This window comes from Narcine bancroftii, chromosome 2 (genome assembly GCF_036971445.1).
Source record: "Narcine bancroftii isolate sNarBan1 chromosome 2, sNarBan1.hap1, whole genome shotgun sequence".
In the NCBI taxonomy this organism is placed as follows: Eukaryota; Metazoa; Chordata; class Chondrichthyes; order Torpediniformes; family Narcinidae; genus Narcine; species Narcine bancroftii.
In genome coordinates, this window is record NC_091470.1 from 369,504,358 (window position 1) to 369,528,947 (window position 24,590).

At 40.8% G+C, this 24,590-nt stretch overlaps 1 protein-coding gene across 2 annotated transcripts in view; it reads right to left on the reverse strand.

Moving 5' to 3' along the window:
* LOC138755854 (proteasome subunit alpha type-7) overlaps positions 1-24,590 on the reverse strand; it is a 47,237-nt gene that overhangs the window by 22,205 nt on the left and 442 nt on the right. For both annotated transcript variants that reach the window (XM_069922580.1, XM_069922579.1), the window contains exons 2-3: positions 20,327-20,453; positions 15,796-15,920 (exon numbers count right to left, since the gene is read on the reverse strand). In XM_069922580.1, the coding sequence (XP_069778681.1) occupies positions 15,796-15,920; positions 20,327-20,453 (252 nt within the window). The remainder of the gene's footprint in view (positions 1-15,795; positions 15,921-20,326; positions 20,454-24,590) is intronic.

Below are 24,590 nucleotides of genomic sequence, written 5' to 3' on the forward strand. Positions count from 1 at the left end.
GTTCACATCACTGCAGAATAGGGAATGTGTGGGAAACAACAACTAATCTTCTTTCAACCATCTTTGAACTACAACAACTACCCATCTAAGTTCAAGTTTATTTATCATCTGATTGTACAAGTACAACCCGATGAAATAACGTTCTTCGGTCCTTGGTGAAACGCACTGAAAACTCATACAGACGTACAGTACATATAGAATACGTATACTGTACTGTACTTGCATATGTGTATATATCTGTGTGCGTGCGTGCGTTCACACACACTGTTCACATATCTATGTGTGTGCACATCAACCCCCATTTTCTGGCTGCCTGAGGTGCCCCATAGACTGGCGTGTAAGTCAACCAGCCCCAAAGCTCACAATCCCGGAGATGGGCTGTTGACTGGTCACCGGTTGCTGCAAATCCACGTGTGCTGGCTTGAGGCGGTCAATCGTGATTATCTCTTGCCTGCCTCCAAGGTATAATATGCACATTATACCGTTGTGCCGAATCACTTTTAACAGACCTTCGTATGGGTGTTGAAGAGGGAAATGATGCATCCCTTGTTGTACAAATGCATATTTACTGTCCTTGAGATCCTTTCAGATACACAAGGTGGTGGAACCATGCCTTGAGGTAGGAACAGGTGCCAACGTGCCGACTTTCTCACGCAGCCGTGTTAGGACTGCTGTGCATGAATGAATCTGTCCTCTTGCCACAGGCACAAACTCCCCTGGAACCGTGAGCAGTGTGCTAAACACCAGCTCAGCAAAAGACATGACCAAATCCTCTTTTGGTGCTGTATGAATGCCCAGCATCATCCATCCAATCAGGGGCATCATGAGGGCCAATTCAAATGGCGGTGGAATCTCTCCACAAGGTTGTTGGATTGTGGATGTTACGTCATGGTGTGATGCAACTGCGTGCCAAGTAGCCAGGCTAGCCCTGTCCACAAGGTTGATGTGAATTGTGCCGCCCCACCACCCCCCACCCCATCTGAGGTCATGTCCACGGGTAACCTGGAATAAGTCACCCAGTTCACGACAAATGCTGTGGCACACGACGTGGTGGAGGTGTCTGAGAGAGGGACAACTTTCAGCTACCTCATAAACCTATCGACCATTGTCAGAAGGTACATGGCAGCTCGGGATGGTGGTAATGGTCCCACAATGTCTATATGTACATGGTCAAAGTGCTTGTGTACTAGAGGAAAAGACTGGAGTGGTGCTTTTACATGCCGCTGTGTTTTTGAGGTCTGGCACTGTACACAAGTTCTGGCCCAGTGTCCAACCCGTTTCCATAGCCCGTGCCATACAAATTTCTCTGCTACTTGCTGCAGGGTGGCTCGAATGGAAGGGCGCGCCAGGCCATGAATCGCACCAAATACTCAGAGTCTCCAAGCAACAGGAATAATTGGTCGGGGTTGCACCCCAGTGGACAAGTTCCATAGGATTTTAAACGTTGAAGGTCCAAATCTCAAGTTCTGCAGCTTAAGTCCGGATACTGCAGTACGGTAGGTGACTATGTCCTCGTCCACCCCCTGTGCTGCTGTGTGAGCTGTGTAGTCTAAACCGGAAAACCATGTGTGAACTGAATGGACTGATGTGTGGGACAGCACATCTGCTCTGTGATTCTTTTTCCCCACAATATGCTCTAAGCAATATTCTCTAAGCAAAATATTTTAGGAACAAGTAGGTCCAGAGCAGTGGTTCTCAACTATTTTTCCAACTCTCATCCCACCTTAAGCAATCCCTTACTAATGACAGACCAATGGCAGAGGGATTGCCTAAGGAGGTACATATAAATACAGGCAAACATACAGAGGACCGATGACAGAGGGATTGCCCAAGGAGGTACATATAAATACAGGCATACAGAGGACCGATGGCAGAGGGATTGCCTAAGGAGGTACATATAAATACAGGCATACAGAGGACCGATGGCAGAAGGATTGCCCAAGGAGGTATATATAAATACAGGCATACAGAGGACCGATGGCAGAGGGATTGCCTAAGGAGGTACATAGAAATACAGGCATACAGAGGACCGATGGCAGAGGGATTGCCCAAGGAGGTACATAGAAATACAGGCATACAGAGGACCGATGGCAGAGGGATTGCCCAAGGAGGTACATAGAAATACAGGCATACAGAGGACCGATGGCAGAGGGATTGCCCAAGGAGGTACAAAGAAATACAGGCATACAGAGGACCGATGGCAGAGGGATTGCCCAAGGAGGTACATAAAAATACAGGCATACAGAGGACCGATGGCAGAGGGATTGCCCAAGGAGGTACATAGAAATACAGGCATACAGAGGACCGATGGCAGAGGGATTGCCCAAGGAGGTACATAGAAATACAGGCATACAGAGGACCGATGGCAGAGGGATTGCCCAAGGAGGTACATATAAATACAGCACAATAACAGGCCATATGTATGTGAGTGGAAAGGAAATGTTTGAAAACCATTGGCCCTGGAGAATGAGCTGCAGCAACTCACTGAGACTGCTTTGACAGCACCTTCGAAACCCACCACTTCTACCAGTTGGTGAACACCACTCCCTGAATAACAAATTTTGTGACTTGTTCATGCCATTAAATTCTGATTCTCCATTCTGAAAGTTGCCTCCAAACCACACACTGTCCTGAGTTTAAAATATATCGCCATTCCTTCACCGCCACTGGGTCCAAATCTTCACAAAATTTTGCGTACCCCACACCTCAAAGACTGCAACGGCTCAAAGCAGTGGTTCACCACCACCTTCACAAGGGCAGCTAAGGATGAGCAATTAAATGCTGACCCACCCTGCAAGGCCCACGTTCCTTTATGAATTCAATAAACCCATCAAGCCCTCAGCATGCACTTTACTTCTGGACAGGAGAACGAAAAAAAATGGCGGTGCTACCAGAGCTGTAATTGCATCACTGCCACTGGTGCGGACCCAGAAGAGCAAAGGGTGGAGAAACAGCGCTGCTCCAAAGGGTTCAACCACCCGGTCCTAATGCCAACAGCTCCATGCAGGCTTTAAACAGCTTGTTAAAAGAGTGAAAAGTGTTTTATTTTAAAATCCTGCAACTGCAGAGTTCTCTGCCCAAGGTGGCAGCGCCTGTGCTGGCAGAAACCACGAGGTGTTGCAGACTCCGGGGCAGGAGCGGACTGGCACCAGAAATGGGGGGGGGGGGGGGAAACATCCTACCGTTGAGAAAGAGAAGCAGGGGGCGTGGCAAGATGGCGTAGATGAAAGACGTGTGTTCCACCTTTCCCCAGCTGGATTATTAAATACCCGATTTTAAAAAGTATAAAAGTGGTTAAAAATAATATTTGCAGTTTTTTGAATAACAGATGGCTACCAATGTGAAGAAATCTAAAACTCAACTCCAGAAGAAATTACCATATAAAAGTTTAGATGATCTGAGGCCTACCTGCACAGCTGAATCCACGGAGTCATTGTTGGGAGTCTCCAAGCCTCAGAGGACTCCTGCCCGTTCCAGCTTGACCTCGGCACCGATCCCGCAGTTGCAAGATGGCGCCGGCACTTTGGTGAGTTTGGCCATAGCCAACCCGCGTGCATGTGAAGCCATTCGCACGGGCAGCCCGACCAACAAAGGGGCCGGTGACATTGCTGGGTGGCCCAGAGACGCGCAGTGTAGCGACAGAGGACGCTCCTGCATGTCCGGTGGTTCTGCCGGGCATGCGCGGAGCACCCCAGGTCCGTGACCTTTTGGAAAAAGTATGGGCTGTGGGGGAGCCCGAGCGCTGGCGTCCCGACGTCCAAACCCGCAGCCGCACAGTCAAAGGACCTATGGTGACTGAAGGTGAAGAGGAACTTACCTTATTGGAATTTGCTCAGGAGGAGGAGCCTTCAGTTAAAGAAGGTTGACCTCAAAAAGTGGCTTTGGAATCTGGATTGGACTCAGTGTTCACTGTTTCGGAAGGGATTGCTTGCCAAATGGACAATATGTCAAAACAAATGTCAACTCAAATGACCCAAGAATTTATGGAGATGAAAACAAAAATGAGTACTTTGTGTGAAGAAATGTCAACTATAAGTGGGAAGAAAATGGCAGCAAAGAAAGAAAGGTTGAAAGCAACGGGAAGAAGAGAAGAAGAAAGGACGTCGGAAGAAGAAGGTGAAGGCCTTACCTGTCCGATGAGGCCCGCCGCGGAGAGAGAAGCCCGCTCCCTAAGGTCAGTGGAAGTCCCGAGCTCGGGACTACAAAAATGGCTCGCGGAGCCAAGCAAAAGTGTGCAACCGCGGATGAAAAAAACACACTGACGGGAGGGGGGACCAGCTGAGGAGTCGATCTCCACAGCTGAGAATGACAGCTACAACACAACAACAGGAAGAGAACATAGAAAACAACAAGAACAAGAAAGAAGAGAGCAAAAAGAACACAAGAAAACAACAGATGACCAACCCAGAGGAAGAAGAAGAACATAGAGAAATGGAAGAAGAAGGGAAGGGCAAGTACATGGATATATTTTTTTTTAAAGAATATATGGAATCAGTAAAAGAATGGCAATTACAAGAATTTAGTGAAATAAAAAGAATTAAAAGTACAGAAGAAAAAATGAATAGATTAGAGATGGTCATGTCAGATATAGGAAAAAGAGTGGACAAGGTGGAAGAACGAGAAACAGCCGTAGAAATGGAAGTAGAGGACTTAAAAAAGAAATTAGAAGAATCTAATAAAAAAGTTAAAGAGACACAAGAGCTGTTAGCTGAGAAGATAGATATAATGGAAAATTATAATAGAAGAAATAATATAACGATAGTGGGCCTTAAGGAAGATGAAGAAGGCAAGAATATGAGAGAATTTATAAAAGATTGGATCCCCAGGGTCCTAGGAAGACCTGAATTACAGGAAGAAATGGAAATAGAAAGGGGACATAGAACATTAGCCCCAAAACCACAGCCACAACAAAAACCAAGATCCATTTTAGTCAAATTCCTAAGATATACAACAAGAGAAAATATATTGGAAAAGCAATGAAGAAAATAAGAGAAGACAAAAAGCCACTGGAATACAAAGGTCAAAAAATTTTTTCTATCCAGACATAAGTATTGAACTCCTGAAGAAGAGAAAGGAGCTTAATACAGCAAAAGCGATCCTATGGAAAAAAGGATATAAATTTATGCTAAAGTACCCAGCGGTTCTTAAAATAGTTATTCCAGGGCAGCAAAACAGACTATTCTCGGATCCGGAGGAAGCACGAAAATTTGCAGAACAACTACAAAACAGACAGAGAGATGAAGACATGTAACAAGAGTAAAAATGACCACGAACTATATGTATGTGTGTGTATATATATATATATATATATATATATATATATATATAGATGTGTATGTATATATGTGTGTACATGAGTGTATCTGTATTTAAAGGAAAATATATAGAGTATAGATAAGAATTAATAAGGGAAAGAAAGGGAAGAGAGGAAGTAAGGAGGGAATTAAGAGAGTGACCTTTGTTATATATGAAAATTAAAATCTTTTCTGGGGGGGCTGGGTGGGGAGGAGTTACGGTCACTGTGAAATCAGTTGACACTTGCGAATGAATTCACAAATCCAAATGGAGAGGGGAGATGTGGTTGCCCGACAAGGGATAAAGGGCAACTCAGGAAGGGGAGGGGATAGTGGGGTTAAGAAATTTTAGATAGGAGAATAAGGGAAATGTTTGATGTTTTAGAAATGTTGTCTTATAAAGTGTTCAAAACAAGAAAGCAGAAATGGATAAGAAGGAAAGGTGATAATGAGGAAACGGAAAGGAAAGATAAACAAAGTATGAAATGGCTATGTTGAACTATATGACTTTAAATATTAATGGAATACATAACCAAATCAAAAGTAAAAAACTGCTAAATTTACTGAAAAAAGAAAAAATTGATATAGCATTCGTACAAGAAACACATTTAACTGAATTGGAGCACAAGAAATTAAAGAGAGATTGGATAGGACATGTAACAGCAGCGTCATATAATTCAAAAGCTAGAGGAGTAGCTATATTAATCAGTAAAAATGTACCAATTAAAATAGAAGAGGAAATAATAGATCCAGCAGGGAGATCTGTAATGATAAAATGTCAGATATATTCAGAGTTTTGGAATTTACTCAATGTATATTCACCTAATGAAGAAGATCAAAAATTTATGCAAGATATCTTTTTGAAGATAGCAGACATGCAAGGGAACATACTAATAGGAGGGGATTTCAACCTTAATTTGGATTCAAACATGGATAAAACTGGGAAAAAAAATTAACAGAAAGAACAAAGTAACCAAATTTATAATTAAATCGATGCAAGAAATGCAACTTTTGGATATATGGAGGAAACAACACCCAAAGGAAAAGGAATATTCATATTATTCGGGTAGACATAAAACATACTCAAGAATAGACCTATTCTGGTGTATTTTTGTTGAATGACAACATTGTCTGACTGGTTTAATGCAACCTAGATTGTATACCTAAAATGGATGAGAGGGGGGGGTGGGGGGGTGGCTTGGGAGGAGGGAGGGGGGGGGAGAAAAAGTCACTGTATATGTGTGAAAAAGAAAAAGTGTATATCATGGCTAATGTGATTTATGGTGTGAAAAATAAAAAATTAAAAAAAAAAAGAATAGACCTATTCCTGTTATCAGCTCGTATGCAAGACAGAGTTAGGAAAACGGAATATAAAGCTAGACTATTATCGGATCACTCACCCCTGATATTGACAATAGAGTTAGAGGACATCCCTCCAAGAATGTATAGATGGAGATTAAACTCCATGCTACTTAAAAGGCAGGATTTTAGAGAATTCATTGAAAGACAAATTAAAATGTACTTTGAAATAAATACGGAATCAGTGAAAGATAAGTTTATACTATGGGATGCAATGAAAGCGTTCATTAGAGGGCAAATAATAAGTTATGTAACCAAGGTGAAGAAGGACTACAATCAGGAAACAGAGCAGTTGGAAAGGGAAATAGCAAATATAGAAAAAGAATTAGCAATGAAGGAAGACACAACTAAAAGAAGAGAATTGGCAGATAAAAAAATAAAATATGAAACACTACAAACATATAAGGTGGAGAAGAACATAATGAAGACAAAACAGAAATATTATGAACCTGGGGAAAAAACACACAAAATTCTAGCATGGCAGCTTAAGACAGAACAAACTAGCATCAAGGAAAAAAGACAAACAAATCACATATAATCCAACGGAGATTAATGAAAACTTCAGAGAATTCTACGAACAATTATACCAAACTGAAAACGAAGGGAAAGAAGACAAAATAGATGAATTTTTAACTAAAATTGAACTACCAAAATTACAAATAGAGGAACAAAATAAATTAACAGAACCATTTGAAATAGTAGAAATATAAGAGATAATAAAAAAAACTACTGAATAATAAAACACCAGGAGAGGATGGATTCCCAATAGAATTCTATAAAACATTTAAAGATTTATTAATTCCTCCCCTTCTGGAAGTAATCAACCAGATTGATAAAACACAAAGCTTACCAGATTCATGCAAAACAGCAATAATTACAGTAATACCAAAGACAGGGAAAGATCCACTCGCACCAGCGTCATATAGACCAATATCATTACTTAACACAGATTATAAGATAATAGCTAAACTATTAGCAAACAGATTAGCCGACTATGTACCAAAAATAGTAAATCTAGACCAAACTGGATTTATTAAAAAAAGTCAAACAACAGACAACATTTGTAAATTTATTAACTTAATTCATGCAGTAGAAGGAAATAAAGCTCCAACAGTAGTAGTTGCTTTAGACGCAGAGAAGGCCTTTGACAGAGTAGAATGGAATTATTTATTCAAAGTACTACAAAAATTCAGTTTACCAGAGAAATATATTAATTGGATTAAAGCATTATATAAGGGGCCATTGGCGAAAGTGACAGTAAATGGATATATATCAAAGCAATTTAACTTAAGCAGATCAACAAGGCAGGGATGCCCACTATCACCCTTATTGTTCGCGTTAGCTATAGAACCACTAGCAGAATTGATAAGAACAGAAAATAAAATAAAAGGGATAAAAATAAAAGACAAGGAATATAAAATCAGTTTATTTGCAGATGACGTTATAGTATACTTAACAGAGCCAGAAATATCAATAAAAGAATTACATAAGAAATTGAAGGAATATGGAGAAGTGTCGGGATACAAGATTAACGCAAATAAAAGTGAAGCAATGCCAATGAATAATGCGGATTTCTCAAAATTTAAGAAAGAATCACCATTCAGATGGCAAATGCAAGCAATACGATACCTAGGTATACAAATAAATAAAAACCTCGGCCATCTATATAAACTCAATTATTATCCACTAATGAAAAAATTACAGGACGACTTAGAGCATTGGAAAGACTTACCACTAACACTAATAGGAAGGATAAACTGTATTAAAATGAACATTTTCCCAAGGATACAATACCTATTTCAGGCATTGCCAATACACTTGACGGAGAAATTCTTCAAGGAGTTAAAGAAAATAATAAGGAAATTTTTATGGAAGGGGGGAAACCGAGGATAGCACTAGATAAATTAACAGAATGGTATAAACAAGGAGGCTTACAACTGCCAAACTTTAAAAATTATTATAGAGCCGCACAATTAAGATACCTATCAGATTTTTATCAAACAAGGGAAAAGCCAGATTGGACTAGATTAGAACTAGATAAAATAGGGGAGAAGATACCTGAACATATATTATATAAATGGGATGAAAAATTGGTACAATGTAGGAATTCTCCAGTATTACATCATCTGCTCAATATTTGGAAGAAGATTCATGTAGAAAGGAATAAAACAAATTATCAATTACCAAAACTAATACTGACGCAAAATCAGCTAATCCCTTTTACAAAAGATAACCTTTCCTTTAGAGAACGGGAGAAAAAAGGGTTCAAAAGAACAGAAAATTGCTTTTCAGGAAATAAATTATTATCCTTTGAACAAATGAAGGATAAATATAATATAACTCACGATACAGTGTTGGCATATTACCAACTGAAATCCTACTTGAAGGTCAAATTGGGAAGCAGTCTGAGGTTACCAGAGGGAAGTAACTTTGAATATGTGATTACAGATACAATGATAATCAAAAGATTTATAACAAATATGTATATTAAACTGCAAGAAAAGGAGAATGAGGAAACAAATGGTAAAACTAAACAAAAATGGGAACAAGATTTAAATATAAAGATAAAAAAGGAAACATGGGAGAAGCTATGCTCTGGAACGATGAGAAATACAATAAACACGAGGTTACGTATGATACAATATAACTGGATACACAGGCTATACATTACACCTCAAACGTTAAATAAATGGGACCCAACAGTATCTGACAGATGTTTTCGCTGTAAAAAGGAAATGGGAACAACAATTCATGCAATCTGGACATGTGAGAAAGTGAAAAAATTTTGGGAAGATCTAAACCAGATATTAAATAAAATCACAGAAAGCAATATACCAAAAAACCCAGACATCTTCCTCCTAAGTAACATAAAAAACAAAGAATTTGGACTTGATTTGGATGGTGCACAAAAAAGATTTGTTAGGATAGCCCTAGCCGTAGCAAAAAAATGTATTATGTCAGCCTGGAAATTAGAAGATAACTTGAGAATACAACAATGTATATAGAAATGAATAAATGTATTAAATTAGAAAAAAATAACATAATTTAAGAAATAATATTACAATATTTGAACAAATATGGGAGCCATACATGAAGCATAATAGAGAAAACCTACCGGGGACATCTACCACCTAAAATGACAGAAGGAGAAGGAAATGAAAAGAATTGACTCAATGGAATTTCTTGTTTATTTTTATTGAGTGACAACATTGTTTGACGGGTTTAATGTATCTTAGATTCTGAACTTAAAATGAATGGGAGGGGAGGTAGGGAGGGTGGGATGGGAAGAGGGAGGGGGGGGAAGAAAACGACACTGTATATATTTGAAAAGAAAAATGTATGTATCTTGATCAATGTGGTTTATAGTGTGAAAAATAAAAAAATTAAAAAAAAAATGTCAACTATGAAACAAGAAATGACTGTAGTTAAGAATGATATTAACAGATGTATAAAATCTGTTGATATTGTACAAGATAATTTTTAAAAAATTGAAACAGCCTTTTCTGAATGTCAAAATCAGGTGGAACGCAATAAAGAAAAAATGGAAAATGTAGAAGATTCTTTTGTAGATTGGAGGATTCAAAGGAAGGATTTATTGATGAAGATTGATTCATTGGAAAATCAAAGCAGGAGAAATAATATGAAAATAGTTGGTCTTCCAGAGGACTTTGAAGGTTCTGATCCAATAAAAAAATTTTAAGCATTGGATCCCAGAGGTACTGGGTAAAGAGCTTTTGCCTGAAGGTTTGGAACTGGATCAGGCCCATAGAGTGTTGAGGAAAAAACCCACTTCCATGACAAACACCAAGGGCGTTGCTTGAAATATCAAGATAGAGAAATGATTCTACGAATGGCAGTACAGAAAGCGTGGCAGAGTCAATCCCCGTTGATGATTCAAAATAATAGTGTTTTTTAATGTTGATTTGAATCAAGAGGTTATTAGAAGACGAGTGGAATTTAATTCGGCTAAAGATGTCTTATGGCAAAAGGGCTACAAGTTTGCTTTTCATTATCCTGCAATTTTGAAGGTTTTTTACGGAAACTTTCAATCTCAATTTTTTGAGAACGATCACGATGCCTTGGCTTTTACTAATTCATTGCCAGAATTGCGAAGAAACGGGCGGTCTTCACCATCGTCTCCTAAGAGGAGGATAAATGGAAATGGGAACGGGAATGGGTATGGAAAGAATGGAAAGAAAGAAGAGCTGACACAAAGTCTTCTTGACATTGAAGATCCTGTATAATCATTGGGTTGAATATATTAACTATATTTGATTGTTTTTAATTACATAATGAATATGTATCTGACTGGGGGGGTGGATGACACTGAAAGCTTTGACTGTCATCTGCTGCTAGTGGCCTTACCACACCCCGATTTTTAGGGTGTTACTACCTTTGGATGGTTTTTATATTTTTTTTGGGGGGGGGGGGAAGGTTTTAAAAAAAACTTTTAAATTTTGTTTTATTGAGGGGTGGGTTTTTTTTGTGTTTTTGAAGGATTATAAAGGGGAGCATTATTTTATAGAGTGTAAATATGTACTTAGTAAAATTGTCTACTTTGAATTTTGCAACTTTTAATGTTCAGGGATTAAATAATCCAATTAAGCAAAAGAGGGTATTGGCTTATATTAAAAAAATGAAAATTGATATTGCCTTTTTACAAGAAACACATTTGACCGAAAAGGAACATTTGAAATTGAAAAAAGATTGGGTTGGACATGTGTTTTTTTCTTCTTTTAATTCTAAGGCAATTTTGATTCATAAAAATTTATCACTTGAATTGGAATCTTCAGAGGGAAATGTAGGTAGAGTTTTACGGGTGAATTGTAAAATTTTTGCTGAATCTTGGACTTTGCTTAATCTTTCTGCGCCTAATATAGATGAGTGGTTTATTTCAGAAGTTTTTTTATTGTTAACTCAAGCTAATGAAAATATTTTAGTTGGGGAAGATTTTAATTGTGTTTTGGAACCTTTATTGGATAGAAACCCGAAGAGTATAAAGGAAATCAAAGACGGCAATACGTTGATGAAAGATTTAAATCTGGTAGATGTTTGGAGGAAGGTTAATCCTACAGAGAAAGATTTTTCTTTTTATTCATCACGACATGATTTGTTTTCTAGGATTGATTTTTTTTGGTATCAGCACACCTGAATATAAAAGTAGAGTTATATCAGACCATTCATTATTACTTTTCTGAGAAAGTTCAAAAGTGGTACGTTCGTCGTATAGATGGAGGTTTAATGAAATGTTATTGAAAAAAATAGAGTTTGTTACTTTTGTTAAAGAGCATATCTCTTCATTTTTGACTGAGAATATTAATTCTGTGGATAGTCATTTTGTAGTATTGGACGCGTTAAAAGCTTATTTGAGGGGACAGGTTATTCTACGAAGGTTAAGAAACAACATATGGCAGAAAGTTTAAAGTTGAAAAATCAGATTGCTGAGTTAGAGAAAGATCTTCAGAAGGATGTGACAGAAGACAAAAAAGCTGCATTAGTGAAATTGAAATTACGCTATAATTGCAAATTTATCAGTTTGAGCGTTTAATCAATCGAACTAAACAACGTTATAATGAGTTGGGAGAAAGAGCTCATAAGGTACTTGCTTGGCAATTGAAAGTTGAACAGGCATCTTGGACTATTAATGCCATTAAAAAGAATTCAATAATTACCTATGAGCCTCAGGAAATTAATGATCAGTTTTATTCATTCTATCAAAAATTATATACTTCTGAGAGGAAGCAGGATAATGGTCTATTGGATCTTATTATCTAAATTAAGGTTACCGGTACTAGATGAGAAAGATGTTCAGGAATTGGAATCTCCATTTACAGATTTTGAAATTAAGGAAGCTATACAGGAAATGCCAAATGGAAAGTCCCCAGGGGATGATGGATTTCCTGTGGAATTTTATATATTTTTTAAATGATGATTTATCTAATGTATTTGGAGATGTGTTAAAACAAGTTACTGAAGAACAGAAGCTGCCGAAATCTTGTTCAAGTGCTTTAATAACTGTTATTCCAAAAAAAATAGAGATCCATTAAAAGTGTCTTCATATAGACCTATTTCTTTATTAAATGTAATTATAAAATTATAGCCAAGGTATTAGCTAATAGACATGCTACGTACTTACCCAAGTTGATACATATTGAGCAAACAGGTTTTATTAAGAACAGAAATGCATCAGATAATATTCTTTGATTAATTACTTTAGTCAATGCATACCAAAAGCAGCCTAACCATCCTATGGTGGTTGCACTAGATGCAGAAAAGGCTTTTGATAGGATTGAGTGGGATTTTTTATTTAAGGTGTTAGAAAAGTTTAAATTCGGCCCTTTTTTTATTGGTTGGGTTAAAGCTTCATATACGAACCCGATTGCTAGGGTGGTGACAAATGGTCAGATCTCTTTAGGTTGACTCGTTCAACTCGGCAGGGTTGTCCATTGTCACCAGCCTTATTTGCATTGGCTATTGAACCATTAGCTCAGACTATTAGACAAAATGATAAAATAAGAGGGATGAAGGCTATGAATGAAGAATATAAGATTAATTTATTTGCAGATGATGTATTGATAATATTTGACAGAACCGGAACGGTCACTGAAGCAGTTGCAAGAGTGTTTGTCGAAATTTGGAGAACTGTCCAGATATAAAGTGAATTGGGATAAAGTGAAATTTTTACCAGTTGGAATAGGAGATTATTCAGAATTAAAAATTATTACAAAATTAAGGTGGACAAATAAAATTATATAGTTAGGTGTGCTTGTAGTTGTTAATTATCTGTCATTGTATCAGTTAAATTATGTGCCTCTATTAAAATGGATTAAAGCAGATTTGATTAAGTGGAAAGATCTTCCATTGACTTTGATTGGTAGGGTCAATTGTATTAAAATGAATATTTCCCCCCGAATTCAATATTTATTTCAGTCAGTACCTTGTTTACTTTCAAAAGGTTTTTTTCAAGATTTAAATATTTTTTCAGGATTTAAATAAGTTTTTATGGAAAGGTAAATTAGCTCAAGTGGCATTGTATAAACTTACATGGAAATATGTGTTAGGTGGACTTCAGTTACCACATTTTCAAAATTATTATGAAGCAGCCCAATTGGCATTTATTAGCAAGTTGATGGATCTAGATCAACCTCCTAGCTGGGCTAAGGTGGAAATGGCGTGCATTTCAGAGGTCGAGGTACATGAATTTATATTTCGTTGGAACTTTAATTTGCTACAAGAATATAATATGCTGGTATTGAAACATTTGTTAAAGATCTGGATTTAAAAAAAATAGGGTTTTGGGATCAAAAGATTAATTATCAATTTTAACCCCATTGTATAATAACCAACTTATTTCTTTTTCAATGTTTAATAATTATTTAAAGAGTTGGGATTTTAAGAGTATAAAGACAATACAGGGACAATTTCTTTCTTTTAATCAATTGAGAGAGAGATTTGATATATCTGTAAATTCTTTGTTTGTGTATTACCAACTTAGAGCCTTGGTAAAGGATAATTATGGTAGAGAGATGAATTTACCTACTTTGTCAAGATTTGAGTCTTTGATTTCATCTGTACCAAAGAAGGGTTATATTTCGGTTATGTACAATTTGTTACAAGATAATATTGGGATAAATCTAAACTTAAATGGGAGTGATTTAGTGTTATTTTTCCTGAAGATGATTGGGCAGATATGTGTCAGGACAATGTAATCAAATTGACTAATGCAAGATATGGAATGGTTAATTATAATTTTTTACATCAATTATACTTGACTCCCGAGAAACTAAAAAAATATGGGTTTAGTAATTCAGACTTATGTTTTAGATGTGATTCATGTATTGGAACTTTTTTACATGCTGTTTGGACTTGCATTATAGTTCAACCATTCTGGCAAGAAATTAAAGTAGTTTTGGAAAAATTGTATAACTTTACATTACCATTAGACCCAATGATTTTCTTGTTGGGGAATTTGATTTCGTTGAGGGGGATTAGGTTTGGATAAAATTCAAATTGCTTTTGTACGTTTGGTGTTATCAGTAGCGTGTAAATATGTTGCGAGTACTTGGAAAGACAATACAGAGATTAATATAATACGTTGGCAAAATGAATTGAAAGCTTGTACTGTTATGGAAAAAATTACCTATAATCTACATGATAATTATTCTTTTTTTAAATTAGCAAATGGTCTCCGTATTTGGAATATATGGTTCTTAACATTTATAATTTTTTTTGTATATAATTTATATTTTTGGTTCCCCTTAAGGGAGCTGGCTGAAGGGGTGGGAGGGCGGGTTTGTTTTTTTTAATTTTATTTTTCTTCCTTTTTTTGGGTTTTTTTGTTTTGTTTTCTATATATATATTTGTAAAATTAATTTTTGACGATTATTGGAGTGTATGTTGTTTTTTCTATCTTTAAATAAAGTTTGAAAAAAAAAGAGAAGAAGCAGAGGAGATGACCCTGAAGGATGGAGACCATGGCAGCAGACCAGCAAGGGGCTCAGCGACTGAGAGACCGACTTAGGGTGCTAGTGATTGCGGTCAAAGGACCCACAAGCTGCTAGAGCCCAGCTCATGTGAACCAGGTATTTGAACTGGGATTCGAGAGGGTGCTGAGGGAAAGAAGGGCTCCTGAAGGGCCTCAGGCACTGAAAGCTTCCTGATTTTATTGGAGATTTGGATCTGATTTGATTGGAGATTTGGATCTGATTTGATTGGAGATTTGGATCTGATTTGATTGGAGATTTGGATCTGATTTGATTGGAGATTTGGATCTGATTTGATTGGAGATTTGGATCTGATTTGATTGGAGATTTGGATCTGATTTTATTGGAGATTTGGATCTGATTTTATTGGAGATTTGGATCTGATTTTATTGGAGATTTGGATCTGATTTTATTGGAGATTTGGATCTGGAGTTCAGGTTCCCAATGGATCGAACAGGACTCTGTGGAGCTAGAGAGGCTGTGGGAGTGCCAGAAGCCAATCCACGGACACTCAGCAACTCTGAAGGGACTCTTTTTCTTGTTCTGTAAGGGGTGTCAGGTGACATGGAAAATCTTTGCCTTACGGCAGAAAGAATTTCACATAATATTACATGTTCTGTCTATTACATGACAATAAAGGAATCTTAAATAATAGTTACCTGTTTCAAAGTTGCGATGAATCGTGTTATGTATTCGACAGTCACTGGGTCTTCTACAGTGAGTTTGTGGCTCTGACATTCCACACGAGCTCTGTTGATCACAATGCGGGCATCAGCTGTTAGACCTAAATTAAAAACAAATACATAACCAGTCAGGCACACTGTTTGTATGGCAACCTTGATACCGCAAATCAAATGTTTCAGCATAATTGGTAATTGTGCACAGAACTGGGCTGCTTCTGGAAACTGATGCTTCACTTGGCCAAGTTCCCACAAAAAACTACAGATGTTAGAAATATTCAGCAGGTCAGGCAGAATTCATGGAGAATAAGTGTTTACGATCAATGTTGCTGGACTTCAGTACTTTGACTTAACCCCACAGATTGCCATAAGAGTCCTATCGCAAGGAAACAAGCCCTTCGGCCAACCTTGTCGGGAGAACAAAGCTAGTCCCATTTTCCTGCGTTCAGCTCAGATCCATCTCAACCTTTCCACGTACCTGTCTAATTATCTTTAGAATCTTCAAATGGCACCCATCTCTACCCCTTTCCTCTGGCAGCCTGCTCCATATCTCTACCCCTTCTTCTGGCAGCCTGCTCCATATACCCACCCCTCCTTCCACCCCCCCCCCATGAAGAAAGTGCTCCCAAGGCCATTTTTAAACCTATTTTCTCTCTATTTTAGATTTCCCCTACTCTGGGAATAAAGAGGGTGACCATTAACCTTATTGATGTTCTTCATGATTTTATAACCCTTTAAAAACTTCCCCCCACCTCCTAAACTTCAGAGATGAAAGTCCCAGCCTATCCAAGGAATTCAATCAATGAGGTTGAAATTGTCCAGGAAGGGAGTTAATATCCCTGAAATGTGTCCTGGGATTCATTTGTAAGAATAATTAAAAACAAAATTTAGACATACAGCACAGTAACAGGCCATTTCATCCCACGAGCCGGTGTTGCCCAATTACACCCAACTGACCAACAACCCCCGATACGTTTTTGAAGGGTGACTGGAAACTGGAGTCCCCGGAGAAAACCCTGCAGACACAGGGTGAACATACAAACTCCTTTTGGACACCGCCAGATTCGAACCCTGGTCCTGGTCGCTGGCGCTGTAACAGCCTTGCACGAACCACCGTGGCAGCGTTGCAGATTATACAAAATATATAGGATGCTTTTGCATGTGACATCTTTTCTGGAACTTCATAACAGCATTTCACTCGTACAATTTGCACACTGAACAGGAGAGCATCAAAAAAATAAACAGGCAGACTTTTTTTTAAAAAAGGGGGAGAAAATTGAAAATGTCCAGATGCAAAGGGACCTACAAGTCCTCATGCAGAATCGCCTGAAGGTAAACTTGTACGTTCAGACAGTGGTGAAGAAGGCAAATACAATACAAGAGCAAGGATGTGATGTTGAGGCTTTATAAGGTATGAGTGAGAACCTCTGGAGTATTATGAGTTCTTTTGGGATCCTCATTTAAAAGATGTACTGAAATCCTCATTTTGAGGAACATTTGACGGCTCTTGGCCTGCACATATTGGAATTTAGGAGAATGAGGGAGGATCTCATTGAAACATTTTGAATGTTGAAAGGCATGGACAGAGTAGATGTAGAAAGGTGGGAGGGTCTTGGACAAGAGGGTAAAATTCAGGATTGAAGGGCATCCATTTAGAAGTGTGATGTGGTAGAAATTCTTCAGCCAGAGGGTGGGGTATCTGTGGAATTTGTTACAACAAGAAGTTGTGAAGGCCAGGTCATTGGATGTTTTAAAGGCAAAGATTGATTGGTTTTTGATTAGCCAGAGAATCAAAGGTTATCGGAAAAAGGCTGAGGAGTGGAGCTGAGTGGGGATAATCGATCAGCTCATGATTGAATGGCGAGACAGACTCAATGGGCTGAATAGCCTATTTTTGCCCCTATGTCTAATGCAACATTCCCTTCAACCTACCATTCTGCACGATGCCAATCTAAATTTATCTAACTTGCCTGCACAAGGTCTCGGTCCCTCCATCCCTGCCTGTTCAATTGCTAAGAATTTTCAACATCTTGGAGAATTCATTAAGAAGCTGAGAAATCAAAATTGAAATCAGGAGTAAAACTTAACTTCAAGGCCACCATTCAATAAGAATATGGCAGAATGTAAATGTCATTTTCCTGCCATATACATGAGGGAATCATCAAATTTGCATTCATTTGGGTTATATCCCTCTACCCCATTCCTTTCTAAGTACTTGTATAAATGTCTCTTAAACAGCACACCCATGATCTGCTAATACCCAGAGGCCTCCAGGATGGTGAATTCCCAAGTTTTAGCTTTCATGAAGAAATTTTCCCATATTTCACTCTCGTACATCCTAGACAGCATCTTGAGAACACAATTAAGAAATCATCAAATAATTCATGAGTGAAATTTATTTTCCAATTTAACAAACACAAGAGAACATGGAACATTACAGAACTGGGCCTTTAACTCAACAATCTAACAACTAGCCCTCTATTTTGCTTGCATCTGGGTGTCTTTCTAAAAGTCTTTTATTGTACCAGCCTCCATCACCACACACGGCAAGGCATTCCAGACACCCATCACTCTCAGTGTAAAAAAAAACTTACCCCTGATGTCTCCCCTAAACTTTGCTCCATTCACCTTACACAGACGTTCTCTAGTATTTGTTACTTACACCCCTGGATAAAGGTGCCTCATAATCTTGTAGATCTCGATTTAAGTCATCTCTCATCCTTCTTCGCTCCAAAGAGAAAAATCCCAGCTTCATTAACCTTGCCTCATAAAACATATTCTCCAATTCAAGCAACATCCTGGTAAACCTATTCATCCATACTTTCTGTAATGAGGCAACCAGAATGTTTACAAATTATTTTCTATCAAGCCAAGATGAGCTGAAGGTTTTCACCAAATCTCAAACAAAATGTTAATAATTCCAATAGCTCATAATTTTATTCAGGTTGAAATGTGTCCCATCATCACAGGTGTCATTCCACAAGCAATCCAGCAAGGTAGCGCTTACATATAGCAGTAAAAATGACAAGAGCAAGAGCACATGACAGTGAGCAGACTTACAGTGTTCAATTAAAGGATCAATTAGAACTCGGGTGAGACCACACTGTGTTCCGTTCTCCTCACCATTTCACGAAGGATGTGGAAGCTGTGGAGAGGGGGCAGAGGAGATTGACCAGGATGTTGCCTGGACTGGGAAACAAGTCTTATCAGGCAAGGTCAGCAGAGCTGGGACTTTTCTCTTTGGAATGAAGAATGATGAGAGGAGATTTGATAGAGGTTGACAAGATTGGGAGAGGCATGGATCGAATGGACGGCCAGCACCTGTTTCCTAGACCAAGAATAGCAAACACCAGAAGACATGCGTACAAAGTGAAGGGAGGAAATTTTAGGGGAGGCGTCAGGGATAAGTTTTCTTTTTAGACACAAGAGAGTTGTGGGGGCCTGGAAAGCCTTGCCAGGGATGTTGGTGGAGGCTGAAACATTAGGGGGATTTAAAAGACTCCTAAACAGGCTCATGGATGGTAGAAAAATAGAGGGTTTATGAGGTAGGGAGGTTTTTTTTAAATAAAAGATAACAGGTGGCCCCCTACTTACGACTTAAGTGACTTTCGACCATCCGTACATACATCCGAAAAAAAAACTATAATTTTAAAGAAATATATAAAAATTGCATATCAGGTCCGGTGGATCCAGAGGCTCTTTATTTTGATGGACCATGGGCCGGGAGAGCGCAGAGACTCCATTGCCACTGATTGTTTTATATTTTCGGGGCACAGGGGCAGTGGCAGACCAGGTATTTGTGATGAGGGAGGTTAGAGCATGCCTGGTGCTGGTGGACAATGGGTCTTCCCAGTGCCGGGCGTGCTGGGCTCCAGTTTAAGAACGTGTCGGACCAGAGTATTTCAAGGTCCAAATGGGACTCGGACATACTCCGGGGACCATCTTTGGCTCAACACTGAAGTCCAAAGGGCTGTACTGTGCTGTAGTATTCTATAGCAAGGCCAGCGTGGGTGCATTATATTTGAGTTAGCAAACAAAAATGCTGGAGAAACTCTTGGTGTCCTTGATGAAACCGAAAACGTTGGTTATGTATCTTTATCTTTGCAATATAAAGGACGCTGTTTGACCTGCTGAGTTCCTCCAGCGTCGTGTTTTTACTTCAATCACAATGTCTGCAGGCTTTCATGTTTCACTGTTGGAGAAACTCAGCAAGTCATTTTTTTCCAGCACTTGGCCGCAAGCATCTGCAGATTTTCCTTTTTACCACTATATCTCAGGGGCAATCAGGTACCTAACGGCTGTTGGGACCTTTGAACCTGTTGATACCATCTTCCAAACTCCTGAGCACGCACCACCCTCTGCAGCTTCTTGCGATTTTGTGTAGTGCAACTCCCGTCCCGTGCTATGATGTATCAGAAAGTCTGCTTTTTATGGTGCACCCATAAAGGGAATATTCTAAGAAGAGAAGGCAACTGTTTTGGATCCAAAAGTAAAATAAATCTGCACTTACCTGCAAACGCCATGCATACATGGTCATCAAGGGCACAGATTTTCCGCACTGTTCTCTCCTCCTGAAGTTTTGCAACAGACTTTTTCTCCACTCCCAAAATAACTATATCTTTACCTCGTATCCCAACCTGTGAAGAAAAATGGAATGTCTTATCGTCAGAACTAACTACTTAAATACTACGAAGCTACCACAATTATTACTGCTGAAAGGAAAAATATCTGTTCCACCATCCAGAAATAAAAACCCACAGAAATGCTGGAAGTACTCAGCCAGTCTCGCAGCGTCCAGAGGAAGTAAAGATATCTAACTAACGTTTTGGGCCTGAGCCCTTCCTCAAAGCATGAGTTAAAAAAAGAGGCAGGTATTCAAAGTCTGGGGGGAAAAGTGAAGAATGGGAGGGGAAGGGGTCCAGATCAACAGGCAAAAGGTGTTAATTAGATTTGATAAGAGAAAAGGTGAGATTTGCTTTTGGCTCTGTGAAAGGAGACAGAGGGAAAAGGGAGATAGGCAATGGGGGAGGGGGGGGGGATAGAAATAGCAGGCTACTATTTAATCAAACAGTTTTACTCAATGGTCAGGTTGAAGTTTCCTCCATCCTTGCTGTACCATTTTGTGACTTGATGAAGACAGATCTTTATAAGGATCAACTTAAGAAATGTTACGTGAGGGTGGAAAGCAAGCACCAATTTTCCTGAGCAGAGTGTAGCAAACACCAGATAACATCAGTACACAAATTAACAACACTCTATCCCCAAAACACTCAGCTGTAGTGCACAGATTTTGGTGCATTGGCACTGCTAACAGCGCTGCCCTGGTGGCAGATCCACAAACTAATGGCAGCAGATTCAAAGTGTGCTGGACCATCAGAGTTGCCAGACCACAGACCGCCCAATTTAGAGAGGTACAACCTGCACAATAGGGACCTTTAAAAGACTCTTAGACAGGCACATGGGTACAAGAAAAATAGAAGGCCATTGATCAGGTAGGGAAGGTTTACTTTGTGGAGTAGGTTTCTATCTGTTGGCACATTATGGGACATCATGTCGGTGCTGTGTTGCACTGTTCCATGTATTCTGCACACAGTAAGAAGCTGGAGGAGCTTAATGGATCAGGCAGCATCCATGGGTAGAATTGGTCAGTCAATGTTTCAGGTCAGGACCCTTTATCAAACAGCCTCAATAAAAGGACCCAACCTGAAATGTCAGAATAAAAGGTGCAGTGATCAAGTTTAAATTTGTCATCTGCTTGTACATATCCAGCCCAACAAAACAGCCTATATCCAGACCAATGGTAGCAGAGTGAAGAGGGACCTTGAGGATAGAGGCTGCTTTCTTAAGACATCACCTCTTGTAGTGTCCTCAATGGAGTGAAGTCTGGTCCCAAGTTAATAACCCTCTGGAGTTTATTCTTGTCCTGAGAGTTGACGCCTCAGTACCAGGCAGTGATGCAACCAGCCAGAATGCTCTTCACCTGTGGAAGTTTTCGAGAGTCTTCAGTGACGTATCGAATCTCCTCGAACTCCTCACAAAGTATAGCCGCTGTCGAGCCACCTTCATCATTGGATCGACATCGAGGCGGTAGAGCCGGGCAGAGAATGAGGGTGGAGGCTGTGGGGAAAGACTGGAAGGGTCGGTAGCAGAACGTCAAGCACCATCTCACTGAGCACTGGCATACCTCAGGGCTGTGTGCTCAGCCTGCTCTTGTTCACCCTATTGACTAATAACTACACCAACAGATCCAGCTCCAATATTTTTTTCAAGTTTGCAGATGGCCCAACCGAAGTCGGCCTAATCAACAACCATGAGTCGCACGAGAGAAGAGGTAGAAGATCTCGTGAAATGGTGCGATAGTAACAACCCGAGTCTCAACGTGGCCAAGACAAAGGAGATGATCGTGGACTATAGGAGGACCAGGAACAACCACCCTCAACAACTCTGTAGTAGTGAGCGTGGAGAGCACCAAGTTCCTTGGAGTTCACTTAATTAGTGATCTACTGTGGGCACTCAACGTCTCTTCACTTGTCAGGAAGGCGCAACAATGACTCCACGCCGAGAAGACAGAGGTGGGCAAGAATACCGGCCATCATCCTGTCAACCTTCAACAGGGGCTCTGTCAAGTGTGTCCTGGCCGGCTGCATCACAGTGTGGGTACGGATGCTGCAGAGAACAGGATCAGAGGTCAATCCACAGGACCATAAGAGTAGCCAGAGAGGATCACTGGAATCTCCCCCTCCATTGACATGATCTACTGGGATTGTGGTCTGAAGAGGACACACAAAATCATTGAGGACCCCTTCCACCCCACATAAAGCATCTTTCAGCTGCTCCCGTCGGGGACGAGAGCCAGGAGGGTCAGAGCCAGTACCACCAGGCTGAAGAACAGCTTCTTCTCACAGGCAGTGAGAACGCTGAACGACCAAAGAAATTGCTCACACTGACCCTCCAAGACTCTCATTTGTAAAAAACAATATTTATGTTTATTTATATATGAATATGTCTTGCATATATGCTGTTTGTCGGTATGTGTTATATCTGGTTGTGTGTCTGCATGTTTTTCACTGAGGACCGGAGAATGCGGTTTCATTGCATCATATGACAATAAACGACTTTTTTTTCCAAAAATGGGGCCTGATTAAAGCTGATTAGCATTTATTAACCACCCCTTACTACACATTCTTGAACAGGAGTATTGAGAGCTGTTTTGGGCCCTAATCAAAGAAAGGATGTGCTGGCATTGGAAGGTCTAGAGGAGGCTTACAAGAATGATTCCAGGGATGAGAGGGTTAATGGATGAGGAGTATTTCATGGCTCTAAGCCTCCCTCACTGGAGTTTGGAAGGACAACGGGCAGTACAGAATCTCACGTACGCAGTGACACTGATCTGGATTCTGCTAGACCACTCTCCATTGCCCCTCTTCCCCATCCCTCTGTCTGCTTTCCTCCAGCTCTCTACTGCCCTTCCCTCTGCATTCACAGAGCCGTCCTCCCCTCTCCTTACTGGCATGTCCTACCTTCCTGATCCACCTATTTCCTCCTACCTGTGGGTCTATGATCCTCCCCGTGCCCTTTACGTTCGGACGCTTGCCTACATTTTGCTCATACCTTGATGACCGCGGGTTCTGTACCCAAGATGGTGGCGTCTATGATTGGCAGCAGCCACGAGGTGTTGCAAACCTCAGGAAAGTGGAGCACTGGTGCAGGGCACCAGAAACCAGGGAGACCATCCACCATTTGAGAAGCAGTGGAGACGACGCACAGGACGGTGACCGAGGCAGCGGACCAGTCAGGGGTTCTGCAGCTGGAGGGCCCGCCCAGGTGGTGGGCTGTTGGCGACGCCAAGCAGGCTGCTGGAGACCGCAGTCAAGAAGGGAGAGAAGAGACTCTCTTTCTCTGAATGTAACAGATTTTCTGCGGCACTAAAGTCAATTTCTTGTAATCTTGCGCCGTTCTTTTATATGACAATAAATTGCACCTTGTCCAGTTTCTGTTACTCCCCCCTCCCCTCCACCCCTCTTCCCCCCTCCCCTCCACCCCTCCACCCCTCCCCTCCCCCCTCCACCCCTCCCCCCCTCCACCCCTCCCCTCCCCCCTCCCACCCCTCCCCTCCTCCCTCCACCCCTCCCCTCCTCCCTCCCAACCCCTCCCCCTCCTCCCTCCACCCCTCTTCCCCTTCTTCCTCCTTCCCCCCCCTCCCTCCAACCCCTCCACCCCTCCCCCCTCCCTCCACCCCTCCCCCCTCCCCTCCACCCCTCCCCCCTCCACCCCTCCCCTCCTCCCTCCACCCCTCTTCCCCTTCTTCCTCCTTCCCCCTCCTCCCTCCACCCCTTCTCCCTCCCCCTCCCTCCCCCCCTCTCCCTCCCTCCCCCCCTCTCCCTCCCTCCCCCCCTCTCCCTCCCTCCCCCCCTCTCCCTCCCTCCCCCCCTCTCCCTCCCTCCCCCCCTCTCCCTCCCTCCCCCCCTCTCCCTCCCTCCCCCCCTCTCCCTCCCTCCCCCCCTCTCCCTCCCTCCCCCCCTCTCCCTCCCTCCCCCCCTCTCCCTCCCTCCCCCCCTCTCCCTCCCTCCCCCCCTCTCCCTCCCTCCCCCCCTCTCCCCTCCCTCCCCCCCTCTCCCTCCCTCCCCCCCTCTCCCTCCCTCCCTCCTCCCTCCTCCCCTCCCCCTATCCCCCCTCTCTTTAGTTCGGACGCCTGCCGACCTTTCCCCCTCCTGGATGAAGGGCTCCAGTCTGTACCTGTACCTTTGGACACTGTTTGACCTGCTGAGTTTCCC